This window comes from Drosophila virilis, chromosome 2 (genome assembly GCF_030788295.1).
Source record: "Drosophila virilis strain 15010-1051.87 chromosome 2, Dvir_AGI_RSII-ME, whole genome shotgun sequence".
Lineage (NCBI taxonomy): Eukaryota > Metazoa > Arthropoda > Insecta > Diptera > Drosophilidae > Drosophila > Drosophila virilis.
The window spans coordinates 5,107,428-5,131,529 of NC_091544.1; the positions used below are offsets into that span (position 1 = coordinate 5,107,428).

At 47.7% G+C, this 24,102-nt stretch overlaps 1 protein-coding gene across 2 annotated transcripts; it reads left to right on the plus strand.

Annotated features, from left to right (window-relative positions):
- The first annotated feature begins 29 nt into the window (after positions 1–29).
- trx (histone lysine N-methyltransferase trithorax) lies at positions 30–23,528 on the plus strand. Of its 2 annotated transcripts, XM_032439369.1 has the most exons (10): positions 30–649; positions 7,310–7,788; positions 8,944–10,020; positions 10,747–11,321; positions 11,526–12,112; positions 12,173–12,382; positions 12,447–21,099; positions 21,165–21,298; positions 21,364–21,539; positions 21,608–23,528. In XM_032439369.1, the coding sequence occupies exons 3-10, from the start codon at positions 9,037–9,039 to the stop codon at positions 21,779–21,781; spliced, it is 11,493 nt and encodes a 3,830-aa protein (XP_032295260.1). In that variant the 5' UTR covers positions 30–649; positions 7,310–7,788; positions 8,944–9,036; the 3' UTR covers positions 21,782–23,528. The 2 variants fall into 2 exon arrangements, with proteins under 2 accessions (XP_032295260.1, XP_032295261.1); XM_032439370.2 differs by lacking the exons at positions 7,310–7,788; positions 8,944–10,020.
- Positions 23,529–24,102: the final 574 nt, after the last annotated feature.

Sequence of the window (24,102 nt, forward strand, 5' to 3'; positions counted from 1 at the left end):
ATAATGCGGTATCTGCGCAGAGTGGAATTTTTAATATCGATACGCGATGATATCTGGCAACTGCGAGCGTACAGAAGCTGCTCGAGAAATTTCGTTAAAAATCGGGAAAATGTCGCAAAAAATTAATAATTTGTTGTGAAAAGTGTTTATTAGTGTTCTATAAAGTGTATAGTAATTCAAATTGCATTGTCAAATGCCTTAAAATGTGAAATAAAAAGCTGAAAACCTGATTTGTGAAGAGGTAGCCTTTTTTTCATCATCGTAAAATACATACAGACATTCGCTCACACACACGCAACTGTATATATGTATAAATAACGCGCGGGCGCGAGAGAGAAATAGAGCGTAAGCTAGTGTTGAATGTGTGCTTGTGTGCGTGAGTGTTCATTGCGCTGTTTTATGTTTCGTCAATGAGAGAGCAAGCGCGCCAAGCAGGCGAATGCGAGAGCAAAGCAAAAACCAACAAATAAGTGAACGAAAATAAAAACGAAAAATACCGAATATCGAACAAGTCGTCTGCATATGAATGTTGTATGTTCAATTTTCTGTGTGCACTTGTGCAATTGTGCAAGGCGAATTATGTTTTAACACAAGCCCTAAATAGTTGGATACATAGCAACAACAATTTAAGGAACAACTACATCAAAAGGTAAATACACAATTTTACGGCCAGGCGTTGTCGGCGCATTTGTTTTGACCGATGAGTCAGACCTCGCGTTTTGTTTTTTTTTTTTTCCCCTTATGTAGTCATCGAATCGCATCGTTTCTAACAAATGCATTTTGACACTTAAACTAACACCTCATTTACATGCATAAATACGTACATTTACTTACATTCGTACATACATAGTTAGATTATTGTCATGTATAGTTGTTGTAGTTAGTTTACACCGAAACGAAAATCGCGACGCCGCCAAATAGCCAAAGCCTACAAATTGTACGGTTAAATGTATCTAAATACATTTTTATCTACGTCGTTTCGTTATTTACAAACATACGTGCATTATTAAATACTATAGAAAGCAAGTTGAACAACAACAACGGTAGTCGGTTCACACACTCACACACACACATACATTCATCGTGAGCGAGAGAGCGAAAAATAGAGACAGCAGCAACAAACAAACCAATAAAACAGCATCAACAAATAACAGTTTAATGTGTCTAGTGAGTACCTACAGTTAATTGTTTTTGTTGTCGCGGCTCTCATTTTAAATCAAATGTTAGCTTCTCTCTCCCACTCGCTCTCTCTCTCTCTCTCTCCCTCTGTCTCTCGCACATTTCGGCTCTAGCACGCACCAAAGCGGCCAAGTGCTTGTATTTATAACTAAAATTGCGCTGATCGTTTGCGTTGCTGTTAAAACTTTTTAATAAATTATGTGCATACACAACCACATGCATACACACACATGCACAATATGTGTATAATAAAATGAAAAACAGGCAAATCGATTGGCCCGAGTTGCTTTGCTTACGACAGCTCGACGCTGTCATTGCTGTTGTTGCTGTTATTGCTCTCTCAGTTCTGTTATTGTTGTTATTGCTGTTATTGTTGTTGTTGTCTGTGTCGTTAGCTGCGGCTGCTGCGGCCGCTGATGATAATTTTTTGATGAATAATTACGAAATATTTTTTACGTGTTTCTATTATATTTATTTGCATATGCTATGTGTGTGCTTGTGTCCCTCTCTCTCTCTCGGGCGCGCTCTCTTGACACCATCTTTGCTTTGGCATTTTTTGTCGATCAAAAAAAAAAAAAAACAACTGCGAATTCCGAATCTGAAGTGTGTGAGCGTGAGAAACTACGCGCTAAATGAGTAATTGCTCATATTGTGTGTATGTATGCATTTGTAATTGTGTGTGTGTGTGTGTGTGTGTGCATGTATTAGTTTATTTGCAAATTTGCCTTTCAAAGTTAACAGCAGCAGCAGCCAGTGGGCCGTAGGCTAATGCCTGAAATATTGAAACGTCGCAAATTTGTTGCCGTCTGTTTTTACGCTCTGCTGAGCTGACGCAACGGCAACGGTAACGGTAATGGCAACTGCAACTGTAGTCAACTTACCGCGCACACCTCGCAAATGTGCCAAAGTTATTTACATTGCCAGGCAAAATATTAGTTTTTTCATTTGTATTAAACATTCTGCCCAAAATTTCGCAGTGCGTGCAGCAGCTGCTGCCATTTGGAAAGAACCCACCACCACCACCAACACACACACACACACACACATAATTACCAACGCCACCGCCAACAAAAGCAAATCAAACTAGGGCTGGGTCGTGTCTTCAATCGTGACACGAACACGCACGTTTCAATTAGATAAAATAAAATATAAAACTAGAAATTATAAATTCAAGCACACCTTGTTTGATTTGGATGAAAAATGTCAAAACAAAAATACTTAATTATTAAATATTTAAAGAATTGTTGATTACTTAAATGAACGTGCTCGTGTCGTGCTCGAAAATTCGTTCATCTAATATGCCCCAATGTAAATCCAAACAGTAGCAGAGCAGCATCTAACATTGGCTGCTGCTGTTGCGTTCGTTGTTCTTGTTGTATTTGTGTTCGTGGCAATTAAGCATCAAACTGCGTTTTACGCTCAGCTTTTAGTGCTCATTCATACCCTCCTCAAGCACACACACACACATACATACAGTACTTATGGACTGCGCTCCCACATATTGGCGCGCACATTTTCTTTTACCTTCGCTGTGTGTTTTGATTTGGACGTCTTTTTGGGCACCTCATTCACCTATGCCGAACTCGCGCACACACACACACACACATACATACACGTACACACTCTCTCTCTCACACCCCCGCAAATTCGCTCTCATGCTCGATAATTGGCCCCCACCTTCGCTTCGACTTGGCCTCGGCACCCATGTTTACTCTCCCTCTCTCACTCTGTTTCTCTCTCCCGCCCGCTCTCTTTTATTTCTGGTCGGGACACATTTGTTGCTTGTTGTCTTTTGCTGCTTAATTCAACTTCTTCAGCTGCTGCTGCTCCGCTTGGCCTGTTTGGCTTTCTCTTGTTCGGCTCCATTGCGCTCTTATTTACACTGGTCTTTGGTCTCATTTTTTTTTCGCGTTGTCTTGCTGGTCTGGCCTACACATAAATACACACATACACACACGTATATAATTTTGGCATTTTTGCATAATTTTATACCAATTTACATACCAACCAATCAATGTGTGTATGGGTGTGCATATTTTGTAGCACTCATTTTGCACACACACGCATGTATCTATTTAGAAGCTCGGCGTGCATTCGTGTTGGTGTTATGATTGTCGTGCTCACGATTTTAATCGTTCGTCAGCCGATTCGGTATTCAATCGACATCTCGCTTGGCATCGTTGTTGATGTTGTTATTGTTGTTAACCGCTCGCCTGTCTGGTCTGCTCCCTCCTCTGTTGCTGTCGCTGCTTGACTTTAATCTGCTCAATTACTCGCAATTTGCAAGTTTGAGTATGTCGCTGTCGCTGTTGCTGTCTCTCTCTATGCCGTTGCCTACCTGTCTGAGCGTGTGTGCGTGTGCGTGGCTGTGTGACAGTCTGTCTGTCTGCCTGTCTGCCTGTACACATTTCGTTTCGTTTTGCTTCTCATTCGCCTTATTCATGTTTTTGTACGTTTTGCGCTTGTTTTGATTTCTTAATCTTTTTACCATAATTGATGGCAATTAAATTAAAGGTGTGTGTGCGGCCTCGCGCCTCGACGTCGACGTCGTTGTCGTTGTCGTTGTCGATGCCGAAGTCGCTGTCGTTTTAGCTCGGCTGATGCTTCAGTTCGGTTCGGTTCGATTCGGCTCGGTTCGGTTCGGCTCGGCTCAGTTTCGGTTAGAGATTGTTGTTTATATGTATGTATGCATGCAGTTTGTTGTCAGCCACCGCCAGCAACTCCACCTTCATCTCCACCTTGCGCCACGCACCTCGCACCTCGCGTGACTTTTATTTATTTGTAGCATTCAAATGATGCCCATCAATTGCTTATGTTGTTGTTGTTGTGCCCTTTGCAAGGGTATTCTAGTTTGATCACGAAATGTGTAACGCATTCTTTTAGCTGCGAGTTAATCAGCTGTCGGGTTCGATCAAGTTTAAGATTACAATATGGATATTGACATAATATATTAACTTCTAGTTGTCAGTCAAGAGAAATTAATATATACAAATTATATTCAATTAATAATAAAAAATTAAATAAAAAATGTATATAAATTTTAAAAGACTTTTGGAAAGCCATTCATTAAATTCGGCCCAAAAATGTATTTAAATTTAATGTAAATTGAATATATTTATATATATATAATATATATTCAATTAAATGTATAAATAAAATTGTTAATTAAAGTTATTTTTGCCTTGTCTTAAGTTGGGCTTTTTTTAATTTGTTGTTGCCTCACTCCGTGCTGGCACATCCTTGCTTAGTACGATTCTTTCCACATCTAGAATAACAGGGTATGTCTTAGTCGTTATTCTCTGATTGCCGCATTTTTGATGGCCATCCACTCGGATTTTGTCATCTTTAGCGAGATTTTATTGATTAGTTCAATATACCCGCGCTTGACAGCGGCTGTCAGTGCCATTTGGCCTATGCATATGTGTGTGTGCATGTATGTGTGCATGAATGTGTGTATGTATGTATAATTTAACAGCGATTTACTTAATTAATGTCAACGAAACGCTGTTATTAATTCTAGTTTGCCAGCTTTATGTGTCACCGTGTGTTCATCTGTTCAATTTGCAATTTAAAGCGTAGTTTTTAGTTTTTAGCTTTTAGGTTGTGTGTCGAGCGACTCGGCAGAGTATTAAATTGTTGACAATTGTTTTGAGCTTGAGCGAATTAACCTTTAGCTTGTTATGTCATCTGTCATGTTAGTCGGCCAGCAGTTAGAATACATATGTACATGTGTGCATCATGATTCCAATTTTCCTTACATGCATTCAATGCTTATTAGTATTCCCATTGTTATTTAATTGTTATAGATGCTATCTCACAATTCAAATAATTTGCATACGCTCCTCGTGATATAATCGAACTAAACAATTTGAATACAACCCTTAGCTATTTCTCGTGCAACCTGGTTGCAATCAACTAATACTAGAATAACGGTCTGCTAACCACTCTAAATGAATGCAATTAACTTAAAAGGGTCGCAAAGTAAATACCCCTTGTAGATGACAAGAACTTAAGTTCCGAACTCTTGCATCTACTCGGGAAGTCGCTGACCATTCCCAGCTATGAGCAGGGGCATAGCTAGCCGGACAGGCTGAAAAATTTTCCCCCACCGTGTCGGTGATTTCCCATTACTTTTCTCTTTGTCCTATCCACTTAACACTCTTTATCTAACTTACATTGCTTTACTTTATTAACAATTTTCATACTTTCTTTTTTCCTATTTATTGTATTTTCTTTATTAATATAGCAAATTAAGATTATTTTTAATTTCACTTGAGATCACATTTTTCCTACTTACAACCTTCTGCTTAGATGTAGGCTCTAATAGCGTTACTGACAAAATTAGCTGTGAAAAGGGGCACAGCTGGCCGGACTGGCAAATAAAACACCTCCATCGGTCGGAGATGCTATTTAGAAAATTGTATCCTTTAACTAGGCTTTTAACATATAATTATATTGTACAATCTTTTGAATAATGAGAAAGACACTCGTTTTGTCGACCATTAATAAATAAATAAATAAAATAAATAAATAAAATATGAGAGAATAGTAGAAAAGTAGGACGCTAAAATATCTTAGTCTAATGTCCGCTCAAGGGAGCTGTTCCATGTAGTTGTCCGCTCAAGAGAGCCAACACACATTTATTTAAGCATGTTAAACCTGATCTTAAAATATAATTAATTTAAATTGACTTTACGTGCGAATATCTGTCTGCAATTAGTGTAATCGCAATACGCATGCACGTTTATGGATGAAATGTAATTATATGCACTTAAGCGTTATTCAATCAAGTTAAACCTAATGCTTACATCATGCCTGCTTAAGGCGCTGAGATAAAAGAAAATCGCCCGAGCGAGCGATTCGAATTGCAATACACCAGACACAGTTGCTCACATTTTTACGATATGTATATGGGAAACTGACTTATTGACTAGGCTACATACATAAATACAACAATGCCCGACTGGCTAATACCCTCTAAACAGTTTAATCAGACACCCAGAGACTCAGTCCTAAAGTAAATAATTTTGAGTGTTTATTTTACGCTTACAAAATGTTTACATAACTCGGCATCCTAAACAAGAATATGCATGCTCATAAGATTTGATAAATTCAGCATCTTAGACCAATAAACAGTTAATTTATTTGAAATTAAACCATTTGCAAAGGCCAAGCTTTAGATTTCTAGAGTTTTAAACCTTAAATACAATATTAAGATACATTTTTATGAGGTCGTCTAATGCATTGTCAATTTTAATATCTGGACAGTTATGTTTACTAGTTTTGGGTTCGAGCACAACATGTCCTCTTCAGCCAATTCGATGAGTACAGGGTATACAAAAAAAAGAAAAACAAACTAGTAAGCAAAACTGCACTTGGAGTACAGTTGACATGATTGACTAGCTGCATAATTAACTAACTAACAGCTAACCAGCCCTGGCCAGGCCAGGCCAGACCAGGCCAGGTGCCAGAAACAGCAGTAACTGTTGTGGTAATTGGTGCCGCTACCGGGTCGCCTAGTGTCGTGTCGTGTTGTGTTGTGTCGTGTGTCTTTAGGCAAATACAAACACCTTTTGCACAAAAACAATCAACCAAGCACGAACTGACAAACTGACGAGCGGACAAACTGACGGACTGACGGACTGACTCATGCATGCAGCCAATGCTCGGGCCAACTCAATTGCACTAGCTAGTTAAAACGACAGAAAAACAAAAAGTATAAAGAGAACAGCAATAACAAGTCATCGAAGGAGTGGGATTATGGCCCGGCGGGGGGGGGAGGAAGGGAGGAGTGGGCGGTCGGGCGGTCGGTTGTGTGGCGCACACGCAGTTGAACGTTTTTCACCTCATTCTCATTCCATCAACCATTAAGTAGTTCACAAAACCTGGTTAACCGTCACATGCAGCTCCTGCAAGCAACAACAACAACAACAACAAAAACAGCGTAGCATAGAAATACATTCACCCGTGCACAGACATGTTCACTCACTCACACACACACACACACACAGATTCATACAGTCATCGTACTACACCCACACAGTAAAAATCTCAACTTGTTTGCCAACTGCGACGAAGCGAACTAATAAATTTCTACTTTGTTTTCCCCCCTTTTCAATAATTTTTCCAGATTCAAGAAATCGCGCTAAGACAAAAAAAAAACACACACACACAAACACAGACTCACATGCATGCACACGCGCGCACTCGCAAACATATAAATGCGAAAAAAGTGTGCTAGTATATGTTCGGTGATTGTGAGTGTGTTGTTAGTATGTAATGATGTAGATGATTGCAATGATAATGACAATGATAATGATATTGATGATGATGTTGTTGCTGATGAGACAGCCGCAGCCGAACTGTTAACATAGTTGAGCAACGTTTCGCGAAAGTACAGCAATGTGGAAAATTGTAAATACGGCGAGCAAAAACTCAAAACGCAGAAAAACTAAACGCGCAAAAAGAAGAATTTTCATGCTCGCGTCACCATAAGACAACATAAAGAAAGGAAAAACTGTCGTAAAAAGGCAGTCATAAAGGAAAACCCACCACTTAACAGGGTAGTGGGCTACAACAACAACAACGACAACAACAAGAACAACAACAGTAAGAATTTCAATTCCTAGCAAAAAAAAAAAAAAGAAACGACAACAACAACAACAGCAGCAGTCAGAGCAGCAACAACAACAACAACAACAGTGAATAACAAGAAAATCCTGCGAAGTAGAAAAAGTTCAAGTCTGAAGTAGAAAAACCACTTAAAACGTCGATGAAACGTTGACGGGGAGGGAACATCGTCGCGATTAACGCGTCGCAAGAGCGCAGACTAGAGCGAGAGCGTAAATAAGGCGTTAGGAGAGTGGAAGGCAGGGAGGGCGCGACAGGAGTCTGTGTAATAAACGACAAAGACGAGCGCGTGCTAAGGAGCTAAGAAGCAGCAGAAGTTGTTGTTATTGCCGCTTATGACGATTTTTTTTTTGTTGTAAACTATATATTTAGTGGTAGCAGCGTGAAAAGGTGGTGTGTGTGTGTGTGTATGTGTATGTGTGTGCTGGTGGTCACGCAAGACGTGGCAATCGTCTGCAGGAGCCGAACCAATAATAACAGCGAGACAAAGGCAGCTGCAATTGCACCTTTAGCAGAGCCAGCCGCAGCCGCAGCGGCAGCGGCAGGAGCGCCAGAGAGCGAATAGAAATTGCGAGAGAGAGAGAGAGAGAGAGAGCAGCGCTCGAGAGAGCGTTCGTGTGTGCGCCGAGAGGCGTAAGAGAGCGTAAGCAAAACAACGAAGCGAACGAAGCGGTTGCCGCGCGTTGCGACGTCACCTTCGGCCATTCGGCTTTAGTAGTTGTAATTTGCAAAGCAAGGAGCGAGGAACGCGCGCGAAAACGAGCTAAACAAAAAAAAATAAAAAATAAAGGAACTAACGAAACGAGTCGTGAAGCGTTTTTCGAAGAGGGGTGTGGGCTGTAGTCGAGTGGAGTGGAATCGGTAACCACAGCAACAACAACAACAGCCAGTCCACGGCTGTCCGTGTGAGCGTATGTGTGTGAGTGTTCGTTCAAGGGGGAAATTGACGCATTCCAAACGTGGTTTGGTTACACAGCCATTGGCTGACGTTGTTTCTCTTGTTGCTGCTGCTGCCGATGCTGTTTTTGTTGTTATTGGCGTCGCTCTTTGCTAATACCGGTATTTTGGGCTCACGTGAACATTGTTGTTTTATTTGTTTTGTTTTTGGCTTTTTATTTTTTGCATTGCCATCAGCCGTTGCAAGGAAAGTTTGTGCCACAGCAACGATTTGCCAATGCAAATGCAAATGCAAATGCAAAAAATCAACGACCATCAAGTGCGTATATTATGGGCCGCTCCAAGTTCCCCGGGAAACCATCCAAGTCGATTAATCGTAAGCGGATAAGTGTCCTACAATTGGAGGATGAGGCGGCGAGCGCAGCAGCAGCAGCAGCCACAGCGGCAACAACCGAGCAGCATCAGCAGAGCGAACAGAGCGCCGGCTCCTCGGCATCGCGGGAGAAGGGCAACAATTGTGATAACGATGACGATGATAATGCGCCAAGCGGTGCCGCGACCAGCGGCAACAGAGGCGCGTCCAGCGGTGCGTCGGATGCCGCAGCCACCGAAGGTGGCAACAGCACCGGCAATGGCTCATCCACGGGCGGCAAGACAACAAATGGCGGCAATGTAAACGGTGGCAGCCACCATAAAAGCGCCACAGCGCCGGCCGAGCTCAAGGAATGCAAAAATCAAGGCAACCAAATCGAGCCTAATAACTGCATTGCTGCCGAGCCCGATGGCACCGAGGACACAAATAACGATGACGACGATGACAGCAGCAATGACAAGAAGCCAACAGCCGCCGCTGCCGCCGCCGCCGCCGCCGCCTTTGTGCCTGGCCCCAGTGCGTTGCAGCGTGCACGCAAAGGAGGGAATAAAAAATTCAAAAACTTGAATCTGGCCAGACCCGAGGTGATGTTGCCCTCGACGTCGAAACTCAAGCAACAGCAGCAGCAGCAATTGCAACTTAATTGCCCTTCAGCGTCCGCATCATCATTATCATCATCTGCTGCTGCTGCTGCTGCTGCTGCTGCTCCTACGACAACAACGACGACGGCGTCAGCGAGTGCGACGCTGACAGCAACAGCGACGTCGACGTCGACGTCAAGCTTGCCTGGGACGCCACTGTCTGTAATTGCTGGGGGCGGGGGAGGCGCAGCTGCTGCCGGCCTGCTGCTGGCGAATCCCTTTGCCAGCGTCGAGACAAAAGTGGTCGAAGTAAACGCAGCAGCGACTGCGGCAGCAGGCGCTGGCGAAGATGTTGCAATGGTAAGTGGATTTCTTAAGCTCATGTTGTACTGTACACACACGCTACGCGCCCGCTTTATAAATGCAACACACACACACGCACACGCACACCTACTATCTATATGCAATACATATAAAAAATAAGTTAAAGCCGATTTAACTCAGTGATTCTTTTTTTTTTGTTGTGTCTCGTCTTTTGTGTGTTGCGTGTTATTTGCTTATTCTGCCCCATTTCAGGCAATGTAAATAAGAACCCCGTCAAGTCGGGCGCTAAATTATGCGCCCCGGATCTTGCCTGCCAACTAACTAGTGGTTACCCTATCGCCTGCCTGCCTGCCTGTCTACCTATTGCTTGAGCTGCTCGCTTACCTGCTTAATTGGCTCTTATGACGTTTTCGCGCTTTGCTCCCTACCCTGCCGCACGCCCTCCCGCCCAGTCCTATCTGCCTGCCTGCATGTCTCTCTACCTGCACATAACTTGTTTTTCCCCCAAAACTTGCACTTACTCCCTGTCTCCTGCACTCCACACCTGGATTCGTGTATCCCATGCCCTGCTTTGTTTTGCTTTGCTTTGCATGCTTATTCGCCTGCTTTAGTTTTTACGAGCATGCATGTAGTTGTTTTTCTTTTACTTGTTCTGTTTGTTCTTTCATTTTCATTTACTTGTTTTAGCTGCATGCATTATTGATTGGCCAAGAGGCATCGAGTGGAACCTTTATGACTTACCTGACGTTTATGTTTTTGCAGCTAAAGGCTTCAATCGAAATGGCCAATGAGGCCGGCCTGGAAGCCCCAGCCGTTGCAGTCAAATCGAGTGGCTCCAGTCCCAATCCCAATCACAATCCCAATGCGGTGGCGGGCAGCACGAGTGCTGCTGCCCCAGGGGCGCCAACGGCGACAAAGCAAAAGAAAACGGTCACCTTCAAGAACATACTCGAAACCAGTGATGACAAGTCGGTGGTGAAGCGTTTCTACAATCCGGACAATCGTGTGCCGCTCGTCTCCATCATGAAGAAGGACAGCCTGAATCGACCGCTCAACTATTGCAGGGGCAGCGAGTTCATTGTGCGTCCCTCCATACTTTCCAAGATACTCAACAAGAACTCGAACATCGATAAGCTCAATTCGCTGAAGTTTCGCTCGGTGCATGCCTCATCCAATTCCATACAGGAATCGAGCAGTAGCACGACAAATCTCTTCGGCTCTGGCCTGTCGCGCGCTTTTGGCGCCCCAATCGACGACGAGGACGCCGTTTCGGGCGGTGTCACATTTCGCAAGCAGGAGCCGCAGCACAAAACACCTGAAGACAACGATGATGACGGGTAAGCCATAATTAATAATCCAGTATACATATTTTATTCGCACCTTCAGTCGATCCAAACTAGTTTGTGCTAGCCCCAAAATATGCTACATTTTTGAGCAGTTCCCTTTATGATTGATTGCTTGCAGGTTTATCAGATCCCAAAAGCCAATTTCCATCTATCAATTATGCAGTTCAATATTCACATGTTAATTTTCATTTGTAGCTCGGCAAGCAGCGATGCAATTGAGGACGATGAGGACATTGATGACGATGATGCGGAGGACAACGAAGAGGCAGCGTCCGAGAAGAGTGCCGAAACCACGGCCAGTGTGGATGAAAAGGAGGCAGACGACAGGCAACTGGTCATGGATAAACATTTTGTGCTGCCCAAGCGAAGCACGCGCTCATCGCGCATCATAAAGCCCAACAAGCGTTTGCTGGAGGTGGGCGGCATTTGCAGCAAGAGGAGCCCGAGCGATGCCAATGGCAAACCCAAGCCCAAAAACTACTTTGGTCTGGGCGACTTTGCCAGCGAGGTGCACGCCTCGTCGTCGTCGTCGTCGTCGACGTCTGCAGCAACTGCGCTAAGCCAGAAGCTTGGCAAGGAAACATTTACCAGCTTTGCCACCGCGAAGGTAAACAGCAGCTTTGTGCTGCGCCAGCCGCGGCTGCAATTCCAAACGGATAAGAGCGGATCATTTGTCAGCGCCAAGCCCACGTTGCCCACGACAACGCTTTTGCCCGCATCTTCAAGTGCCATAACGTCAGCGAATGTTTTATCCTTTGGCGCGCTCAACAATGCCAATTCAGGTATGCAAATAAATGTTCTAATTGACTCTACTGCTCAACTTGATTCTATTTATAATGCAGCTGTTGCCGCGGCCTCGACGTGCGCCGTTTGCTCGGCACCAGTTAATAACAAGGACGCGCCGTTGGCACGCAAATACGGCGTAATTGCCTGTGAGGTCTGTCGCAAGTTCAACTCGAGAATGACAAAGATATCCAAGCTCTCAACGCCCATGCACTCGAACCCAAGCACCAGCACAGCACAGTCTGGCCAGCAGCTAAAGTGCACAGATGGTAAGCAGTTCATGAAATCCCTTCTATTTCAAAAATCTCTAATTAGCATTTCCCATCACAACAGGTGGCAATTGCAGCATATTATCGCTTAAGAGTCAGCTGAAGAACTTCAAGAAGCTGTACAAGGAGCGCTGCAAGGCGTGCTGGCTCAAGAAATGCCTGGCCACACTCCAGTTGCCCGCAGGACACAGAAGCCGCTTGAGTGCCATACTGCCCGCCAGCATGCGCGAGGAGGTGGCGCCCAAAGATGACAAGTGCCCGGAGCTGTTATCGCCTACGGCCAGTTTGCGTTTCACGGCGCCGACTAGCTCAGCATCGTCCGGCACAACCATCAAATGGAAATCCAGCGCGGAGACTGCAGTGAACTCCATCAAATCGAATCCGCTGGCCGAGAACAATGTCACCTTTGGCGGTACTCCGTTGCTGCGTCCCGCCATTCTCGAAAAGCCGTTGTTCTTAAAAATTGGCAGCGATAATAAAAAAGCCAAAGAGTCAAAGGAGGCACTTGGCCTGAGTCCCGTGCCCAGCACCAGTGAAGCAGCCGTTGCGCCTGGTAAAACCACGCGCAAGGCCAAACAGGACAAGGAGAAGGCGAGGGAGCAGGAAGCCGAGAAGCCGCTTAGTCCCAACGCCAAAAAGACCACAGAGGCCAACACGCCAGAGACTCAAAAGGATGAACAACCAGCATCTACAACAACAACAGTTTCAGCTGCCAGCTCTTCCACGCCTCACACTAGCTCAGCGGCAACCAACAGCAGCCAACTGGAGACAACTGAGGCAGCCAACGCATCCACGGTGCCGGATAACTTGAAGCGGCAGCGCATCGATCTGAAGGGACCGCGTGTAAAGCACGTGTGCCGAAGTGCATCTATAGTGCTGGGGCAACCGCTGGCCACCTTTGGCGACGAGGAAGAGGAACTGGCTGCGGCAGAGGCCGGGCCAGCGCCAACAACCACGACAACGACAACGTCACCGGAGGTCATCATCAAAAAGCCCAAATCGCCGCAGCCCATGCAAATGATCATCGATGAAAACGACAATTGTGCCAGCTGCATATTAACGCCCACTGAGGCGCCGGCCGAAGCCCAGCCAGCTGTTAAGAGTGTGCTGGAGTCGAAGAGCAGCAAGTCAAATACGCAAACAGAGGCTAAAAAGACGCCAGCCACAAGCGGCTCGTCCAAGGGCAAGGTGACCACGCGCAATGCGACAGCAACCGTGACCTCAGTTGCCAGCAGTCTGGTGGCCACCAAGAAGCAGCGCAACATCGAGGTCAGCAGCAGCATTTCCAGCAGTCAGGCGGCTGCAACACAAAGTCGTCGGGCGCTGGCCAAGGAGGTTAATCGTTTGAAGGCGCTGATTTCGATTGATTTCTGGGAGAACTATGATCCGGCTGAGGTGTGCCAAACGGGCTTCGGTCTGATCGTCACGGAGACGGTGGCACAGCGTGCGCTCTGCTTTTTGTGCGGCTCAACGGGCCTGGATCCGCTCATCTTCTGCGCCTGCTGCTGCGAGCCGTATCATCAGTATTGTGTGCTGGACGAATATAATCTAAAGCACAGCTCGTTTGAGGATACGCTGATGAACAGCCTGTTGGAGACATCGAACAATGCCTGCGCCATCTCAGCGGCCACCAATACGGCGCTGAATCAGCTGACGCAACGGCTCAACTGGCTGTGCCCGCGCTGCACCGTCTGCTATACCTGCAACATGTCCTCCGGATCGAAGGTGAAGTGCCAGAAATGCCAGAAGAACTATCACAGCACCTGTCTGGGCACCAGCAAACGTCTGCTGGGCGCCGATCGGCCGCTCATCTGCGTCAACTGTTTGAAGTGCAAATCCTGCGCCACCACCAAGGTGTCCAAGTTCGTTGGCAACCTGCCCATGTGCACCGCCTGCTTCAAGCTGCGCAAAAAGGGCAACTTCTGTCCCATCTGCCAGAAGTGCTACGACGACAACGACTTCGATCTGAAGATGATGGAGTGCGGCGACTGCAACCAGTGGGTGCACTCCAAATGCGAGGGTCTCAGCGACGAGCAGTACAATCTCCTGAGCACGCTGCCCGAATCGATTGAGTTCATATGCAAGAAGTGTGCGCGACGCTGCGATGTCTCCCGCAACAAGGCCGACGAGTGGCGTCAGGCTGTCATGGAGGAGTTCAAGTCGAGCCTGTACAGCGTGCTCAAGCTGCTCAGCAAGTCGCGACAGGCATGCGCCCTGCTCAAGCTAAGTCCGCGCAAGAAGCTGCGCTGCAGCTGCTCAGCCGGAGGCGCAGCCGGCAAGGCTCATAGCCAGGGCAAGCTGCAGCCCAAGGCGCTGCAGTTCACCTACAACGGCCTGGGCAGCGATGGTGAGAGCCAGAACAGCGACGATATCTACGAGTTCAAGGAGCAGCACAGCACCAATCGCAAGCCGTCGACGCCGGTGCCATGCAGCTGCCTGCAGCCGTTGAGTCAGTCGCCATCGTTCAGCCTGGTGGACATCAAGCAGAAGATCGCCAGCAATGCGTACGTTTCGCTGGCGGAGTTCAACTATGACATGAGCCAGGTGATACAGCAGAGCAACTGTGATGAGCTGGACATTGCCTACAAGGAGCTGCTGAGCGAGCAGTTTCCATGGTTCCAGAACGAAACGAAGGCCTGCACAGATGCGCTCGAGGAGGATATGTTCGAGTCGTGCGGCTACGAGGAACTCGAGGAGTCACCGACCACATATGCCGAGCATCATACCGCATCGCAGGCACCGCGCACTGGCCTCCTGGACATACCGCTCGACGATGTAGATGATCTGGGCGGCTGTGCGGTGAAGACACGTCTGGATACGCGCGTCTGTCTCTTTTGCCGCAAGAGCGGCGAGGGTCTGTCTGGCGAGGAGGCGCGTCTGCTCTACTGCGGCCACGACTGTTGGGTGCACATCAACTGTGCCATGTGGTCCGCCGAGGTGTTTGAGGAAATCGATGGCTCGCTCCAGAATGTGCACAGTGCCGTGGCGCGTGGCCGGATGATTAAGTGCACCGTTTGCGGCAATCGAGGCGCCACCGTTGGCTGCAATGTCAAGTCCTGCGGCGAGCACTATCATTATCCCTGTGCGCGCAGCATCGATTGCGCATTCCTCACCGACAAGTCCATGTATTGCCCGGCTCATGCCCGCAATGCGCTCAAGGCGAATGGCTCGCCCAGCGTCACCTACGAATCAAACTTTGAGGTGTCGCGTCCCGTCTACGTGGAGCTCGATCGCAAGCGCAAGAAACTGATCGAGCCCGCCAAGGTACAGTTTCACATTGGCTCGCTGGAGGTGCGGCAGCTGGGCTCGATAGTGCCACGCTTTTCCGACTCCTTTGAGGCGATTGTGCCGATAAATTTCCTGTGCAGCCGCCTCTATTGGTCCTCCAAGGAACCCTGGAAGATAGTCGAGTACACGGTGCGCACAACCATACAGAACAGCTACTCCAGCTCGCTGACACTCGATGCTGGACGCAACTTTACGGTCGATCACACCAATCCCAATTGTTCGCTGGTGCAGCTCGGCCTGGCGCAAATAGCCCGCTGGCACAGCAGCCTGGCGCGCAGTGATCTGCTGGACACGGATTGGGCGGAGTTTCCCAATTCGTATGTGCCCGCCGACGAGAATACCGAGGAGGAGCCGCAACAGAATGCGGACCTTTTGCCGCCAGAGATAAAGGATGCCATATTCGAGGATTTGCCGCATGAGCTGCTCGACGGCATCTCCATGCTGGACATATTCATGTACGAAGATTTGGGCGACAAGACCGAACTGTTCGCCATGAGCGAACAGTCCAAGGACGGCACAACGGCCACATCCCAGACAGGCGGCGGTTCGGTGAGCATCTGTGACGAGGACACGCGCAACTCGAACAGCCTGAGCAAACAACTGGAGCTAAGCAATTGCTGGCCAGCCAGCAATCCTGTCGAGGATGCCATGTTATGCGCGGCGCGCAGCTCCAGTCAAGCGAAGCAGCGTGGCGAGGTTCTCAAGAAGACGGCCACGGCTCCGACACGCTCCTGGCCCAAGTTGGACGGCGGCAGCGTTGCGGCCTTTAAGCGGCGCAAGCTCTCCAAGAATATAGCCGAGGGTGTGCTGCTCAGCCTCAATCAGCGCAGCAAAAAGGAAATGGCCACCGTTGCCGGCATCACGCGGCGTCAGTCTGTCTGCGGCAGCAGCGAGCTGCCCCCCGAGGGCAGCGCAACCATGCGCACCAAGAGCTTCACGTGGAGTGCGGCCAAGTGCCTGTTCGAGAAGAACGAATCGCGTGAAGAGCCCGCCAAGCTGAAGATCATGCAAATGGACGGCGTGGATGACTCCATTACCGAATACCGTATCATTGGCAGCGATGGCAATCTGTCCACGGCCCAGTTTACGGGGCAGGTGAAGTGCGAGCGGTGCCAATGCACGTACCGCAACTACGACTCATTTCAGCGGCATTTGGGCAGCTGCGAGCCGATGTCCACCAGCGAATCGGAGTCGGAGACCGCAACGGGCACAGCTCAGCTCAGCGCCGAGAGCCTCAATGAGCTGCAAAAGCAGGCGCTGGCCGCCGCCACGCTCAGCAACACGGGCGGGCTCAACTATCTGCAGACGTCCTTTCCACAGGTCCAGAACCTGGCCACCTTGGGTCAGTTCGGTGTGCAGGGTCTGCAGGGCCTGCAGACGCTGCAGCTGCAGCCACAATCGCTGGGCAATGGCTTCTTTCTGTCGCAGCCAAATGCGGCTCAGGCCACGTCCAATGGCAACGATGAGCTGCAGCTCTATGCAAACTCGCTGCAGAATCTGGCGGCCAATCTGGGCGGCGGCTTTACCCTGACACAGCCGACGATGAGCACACAGGCGCAACCCCAGCTGATAGCCCTGTCCACAAATCCAGATGGCACACAGCAGTTCATCCAGCTGCCGCAGAGCAATGGAGCTACAACACAACTGCTGCAGACAGCGGCGCCGGCGGCGATGCCAACGGCCACATACCAGACGCTACAGGCGACCAACAGCGACAAGAAGATCGTACTGCCGTTGCGGAACGCGGGTAAGCCGCTCAAGACGGTGGCCACCAAGGCGGCGCAGCAGGCAACGGCAGCGGCCAAACAGAAGCAACTGAAGTCCGCGCACGGAGTGAAGCCTATTCAGGCCAAGCTCCAGCCACAGCAGCAGCAGCAACAGCACCAACAACACCAACAACAACAACACCAACAACAACAGCAGCAGCAACAACAACAGCAGCAACAACAGACGCCCATCACAGTGGCCCAACATGGGGGCACCACGCAGCTGTTGGGCCAAAATCTGCTGCAGCCGCAGCTACTCTTCCAGAGCAATGCGCAGCCGCAGACGCAGCAGCTGTTGTTGCCGCAGACGCAGGCACAGAACATCATCTCGTTTGTGACCGGAGACGGCAGCCAGAACCAGCCGCTGCAATACATCTCGATACCAACAACAAATGACTTTAAGCCGCAGCAGACGACAAGCACGCCTACGTTCCTGACAGCTCCAGGCGGTGGTGCCACATTTCTGCAAACGGACGCAAGCGGGAATTTGATGTTGACCACGGCGCCGGCCAACTCGGGCCTGCAGATGCTAACCGGACAGCTGCAGACACAGCCCCAGGTCATTGGCACGCTCATCCAGCCGCAGACCTTGCAGCTGACCACCGGAGCAGATGGGACACAGAGCGCCACGGCGCAGCAGCCGCTCATTTTGGGCGGTGCCACTGGCGGCGGCACCACAGGCCTGGAGTTTGCCACCGCCACGCCACAAGTCATACTGGCCACACAGCCCATGTATTACGGCCTGGAGACGATTGTCCAGAACACGGTCATGTCGTCGCAGCAGTTCGTGTCCACGGCCATGCCGGGCGTGCTTAGCCAGAATTCCAGTTTCTCGGCCACGACGACACAAGTGTTCCAGGCCAGCAAGATCGAACCGATTGTCGACCTGCCCGCTGGCTATGTGGTCCTCAACAATGCGGTGGATGCGAGCGGCAACACGAGCTGGCTGCAGCAGAGCCAGACGCAGGCAACCGATGATGCTACCGCACAGCTGCTGCAAAATGCTGGCTTTCAGTTTCAGACCACGCCCACAACGTCCACACAGCAGACCATGTCGACAGACTATGCGCCACCGCTGGTGGTCACGGCCAAAGTACCGCCCGTGGCGCAGATGAAGCGCAATACAAATGCAAACAAGTCGCCCATCTCTGTGCTGAGCAAGGTGCAGCCGCAACCACAGCAATCGCAGGTGGTGAACAAGGTGCTGCCCACCAATGTGATCCAGCAGCAGCAGCAGCAGCAGCAGCAACAGCAACAGCAGCAGCAACAGCAAATGCAGCCAAAGCAACAGCTGGCGGGCAATGCCAATCTGAAGCTGACGTCACAGTTCCAGCGCCAGCAGCAGGCGAACGAGCTGAAGAACAAGCAAGCGGCGGGCCAGCAGACGGGCAGCACGTGCGGTGCACCGCCCAGCATTGCCTCCAAGCCGCTGCAGAAGAAGACGAATCTGATTCGGCCCATACACAAGGTGGAGGTCAAGCCCAAGATCATGAAGCAGGCCCCCAAGCTGGCCACGTCAGCAGCATCGATGCAACATCACCAGCAGCAGCAGTCGCCAGCGGCGATTAACCAGGTGGCCAAGGTGGCGCTGCTGCAGCAGCGTTTGCCGCCCGCACCACAACCACAGCAACAGCAGCCACAGCAGCAGCAACAACAACTACATCAGCAACAACAACAGCAACAACAGCAACAGCAACATATGCAACAGCATCAGCAGCAGCAACAACAGCTGTCCATGCCGCAGCTGCTGCCCGCGCAGCAGCCCATTATCAGCATAGTGAATACAGCAGAGCCGCAGGCAGCTACCCAGTTTGTGATCACGCCGGCTCTGCAGGCGCAGGCGCAACCCATACAGCTGCAGGAGCAGCAGTCGCAACAACAGCAGCAACAGCCGGCGGAGCAGCTGATCAATGGCAACGCCACACGATTGCAGCACTATGCCAGCAATTCGCTGCCCACCAATGTGGTCAATCCGCTGCAGCAGCAGCCGCTGGCGGCCAGCGCCAACAACAGCAGCAATAGCAATGTGACGCAGCAGAACAGCACGATCACGATCAACAGCCGGCCGACGAATCGGGTGCTGCCCATGCAACAGCGCCAGGAACCGACGCCGCTGAGCAACGATGTCGTGGTGCAGTCGCCAACGCCGCCCAAGCCCATTGAGGAGCCGGTGCCAGCGGGCGCGTCCACACAAAAACCCATAGTCAAATGCTATGCGCAGCTGGAACAGAAGTCACCTGGCTACGAGACAGAGCTAAAGACCAACATCACACTGGATAATCTAGAGCAGACAAATTCCATAACGACTTTGCAGTTGCAACAGCCGCAACAGGGGCCCATATACGGCGAGCAAATCTTTGAGAAGCAGTCGGAGGCGCAGGTGCAGCTGGAAAAACCCAAACACAACGATCTGATGCTCCTCGAGGCCACATCGTGCCAGCAACAGCAGCAGCAGCAGCAGCAGCATATGGAGATGGTGGTGGACAATGGCTTTCAGCTTACGTCTAACGAGAGTTGTCTGCTTGAGAAGCATGGCTTTAATGTGGAGGCAGTGCCTATGGACACCGAGGATCACTATGCCAGTATGAAGAACGGCAGCGGCGGCGGCGCCGCTGAGGGAATAGGTCAGGTGGATGATGCCGAGGAGGATGAGGACGACGACGACGACTTTAGCCTGAAGATGGCCACATCGGCGTGCAACGACCACGAGATGTCCGACAGCGAGGAGCCGGCGGTGAAGGAGAAGATCAGCAAAATTCTGGACAACCTGACGAATGATGACTGTGCCGATTCCATAACCACGGCGACAACAGTCGAAGCCAGCGCTGGATATCAGCAAATGGTTGAGGATGTCCTGGCCACGACTGCCGCCGGCTCAGTATCCACGGACGATGAAACCTTTACGGCTACCGCCGAAGCCGTGGAGGCAGCGGCTAGCTACATAAACGAAATGGCCGAGGCTCACGAGTTGCAGCTAAAGCAGCTGCAGGCGGGCGTCGAGCTGGATCTGAAGAAGCCCAAGCTGGATGTACCACAACAGCAGCCAAATACGGTGCCAACCAATGTGGTGCCCACCGCAGCTGCTCCACAGCAGCCGCCACCAATGCGTGACCCCAAGAAGATAAGCGGGCCACATCTGCTGTACGAAATACAAAGCGAAGATGGCTTCACCTACAAGTCCAGCTCCATAGCGGAGATCTGGGAGAAGGTGTTCGAGGCTGTGCAGGTGGCGAGGCGTGCTCATGGTCTAACGCCGCTGCCCGAAGGTCCGCTGGCCGATATGAGCGGCGTGCAAATGATTGGCCTCAAGACGAACGCGCTCAAGTATCTGATCGAGCAGCTGCCTGGCGTGGAGAAGTGCGTCAAGTACACGCCCAAATACCATAAACGCAACGGCAATGTGTCCACAGCTGCCGGGGGCGGACATGCGGCCAGCACAGCTGGCAGCAATGCGGCAGCACTTGGCGCTGGAGCGGATGCGCAGGCGCTCATAGACTACGGCTCGGATCAGGAAGAGCTGCAGGAGAATGCATATGAGTGCGCACGCTGCGAGCCATACGTCAGTCGCTCCGAATACGATATGTTCAGCTGGTTGGCGTCCAGGCATCGAAAGCAGCCCATACAGGTGTTTGTGCAGCCCTCCGATAACGAGCTGGTGCCCAGGTAGGTCGCAGACTTTTCCGAACAATCCGCTAGACATATTCATAATTCACGACACTCTTTTGCAGACGCGGAACTGGCAGCAATCTGCCCATGGCCATGAAATACCGTACGCTGAAGGAGACCTACAAGGATTACGTGGGCGTTTTCCGCTCGCACATCCATGGACGCGGTCTCTACTGCACCAAGGACATTGAAGCAGGTATGTGATGCGGTCCAGATCTGCCTTAATTGAAATTAATTATTATTAAATTGCAAATCGCACAGGCGAAATGGTTATCGAGTACGCCGGAGAACTGATACGCTCTACGCTGACCGACAAGCGGGAGCGGTATTACGACAGCCGTGGCATTGGCTGCTACATGTTCAAGATCGACGACAATCTGGTAGTGGATGCCACAATGCGTGGCAATGCGGCGCGCTTTATCAATCACTCCTGTGAGGTAAGTTAAAGAGACTGGGATATATCTTAGAAATGCCAGCTAATCTTGTATTGCTTTGTCTTTTGCAGCCGAATTGCTACTCGAAGGTCGTTGACATACTTGGCCACAAGCACATCATCATCTTTGCCCTGCGGCGCATCGTGCAGGGCGAGGAGCTGACCTACGACTACAAGTTCCCGTTCGAGGATGAAAAAATACCCTGCTCGTGCGGCTCAAAGCGTTGCCGCAAGTACTTAAACTAGGCGTTACCCTAGATAATCCAACCAATTTGGATGGGTGCAGTGCGCCCATCCGAAACATACTCATCGAAGGAATACAGCATAGAGGAGACATGTGTAGTTAACGGTTATTTCGATCTAAAATTTGGTCAATCGTGATACATTTTCATTTGGATAGCATACATTTTAATTATACGCTAGATACAACAGTTGTAAATGTAAGAGTTAAAACGTTGATATTACACATATATATCCTATACATATTCGTATATATTTATACAACTAATATATATTTACATTCATTACAATATTATGCAACGTGCTCATATACGCTTCCCATATATGGCAGACCCATTGATATATAAAATGTACGATATATAATTATAAACGTGTATCTAAATCATAGTTACACTCCCACACACACACAAACACACACATATACACACATACATAAACATGGGAAAACTCGATGATTTCAGTATTCAGCGAAGATGGTTTAACTGTATATGAAATATGTTTAAATTATGCATTGAATATGTATACATATGTATTAGCTACCATATATGAAATTCAGTATATTAAGGCTTGAAAGATTCTATATATATATACCCTATATATATATATTAACATAATTAACCTGGTCATGAGTATGTTGCAAATCACACGATCAAGATCAAGATATATATGTATTGTAACTAATAGCGTTAGCGGCTTGGTCGGTTTATCAACCCGTTTAGGTCCAAATCGCTGGGCAACCATTTAATGATTATTTACAGGGGCTTGTGTTAGATTGTAAATATATACAAAAAGTGTTAGGTAATTTAAAAGAATATGAATAAGACGTAACAAATCTCTAAGTATATAGAAAAGGAAAAAAACTAAAACATACAGCAAAATGCAAAAAAAAAAAAAAAAAACAACAAAAAACAGATGAAACTATTTTATGTAGAATTATGCACACATGCAAATTGAGTATTTACGTTTGTTGCAATTGAACTAACTAACTATTACAGATACTAATAATCCACTGGCCTAACCTAATACATATATTAAAACATGCCACACACACACACACACGCATACATATGTGTGTAAGTATTGGGTAACCAACAAGTAACTAAGCATCACCTTTGAAATTATTTTGTGAACAGACAACACCAATTTAATTGTAAAAACAAGAAAGCAAACAACAAAAAAACAAATACAAATACAAATGCATAATTATAATTTATAATTAAGCACGTATTCGTGCATTTGATTTATGTAATTCTTATTAAATTGTAATTGTGCTTTGAAATGTGTCCATGTAAATTGTAAAATTCGTTTGTAATCGCAAAAAACAATATTGTGTTCTAAATTTATGATTAGTTTAAATGTGTACAATTGTTTAATATATTTTTAATGCGTAATGTCAGCCTCTTGTTGCCGGCTTTTAAAAGTAATCCTTATTTATTAAGCAGCTCCCCTGTATTCTATTAGTTTTATATATATATATATATATGAATTGATTCAGTTAAGCCTACAGTTAGCTCGTATTGTATTTGTATTTTTGTCAAAATTGGATCTGAGAAATCAACCATTATCTATAAAACATACATTGTTCGATTCGGAATCACACGAAAGCTAGAAAGCATACGAATGTACAGGCAAAGTTCCACAGCATTTTTGGCAGCCATTCAGACGCGGGCACTTTTTGCCCGACGTCAAGGAATTTTATATTTTTATTCCCTAAAGAAAAAAGGTTAATAAACTACAGAATAAATTATTTTAATCAAGGTAGTTTTCTTTTGATCGCAAACAACCCGAACATAAGTCGGGCCAAGGGCGTAACAATTAACTGCAAAATAATTTTCGAGCTATTGCAATGTGTTTGCAGATATATTGAACTTTGCAGATACATTTAATTCTTCACTCCTTTTGTACATCCGTTTTTTAACCAATGAGGTGAATATTTCCAACAATATCGAACGGATTCAAGGACAACACTGGGATTTGTAAGCATCCCATTTTTGTTGTTGCTTTGAATTTTCTTTTAGGATTTTGGAAATAACACTTTGAAGCATTCTGGGCGAAAAAATAAAACCCGGTAATTCCAAATCTACTTTTATTCGAATTAATTGTTATTTACAACCGATTTGGATCAAATTTTACTTGCATATTTAAAAATATGTTGTTTCGGGGACGTATTTTGAATTTTTGACTTTAGAACAGTCGCCATTCAATCAATTACTTAATGACTGACAACAGTCAAAATCTCAAGGTTTTTCAATCTTATGGGAAGTACTTAAAGAAAACTCGAAAAAAAGCACAAGGGACAATCCCTTGACCCTGTTAGCCTTTCCACT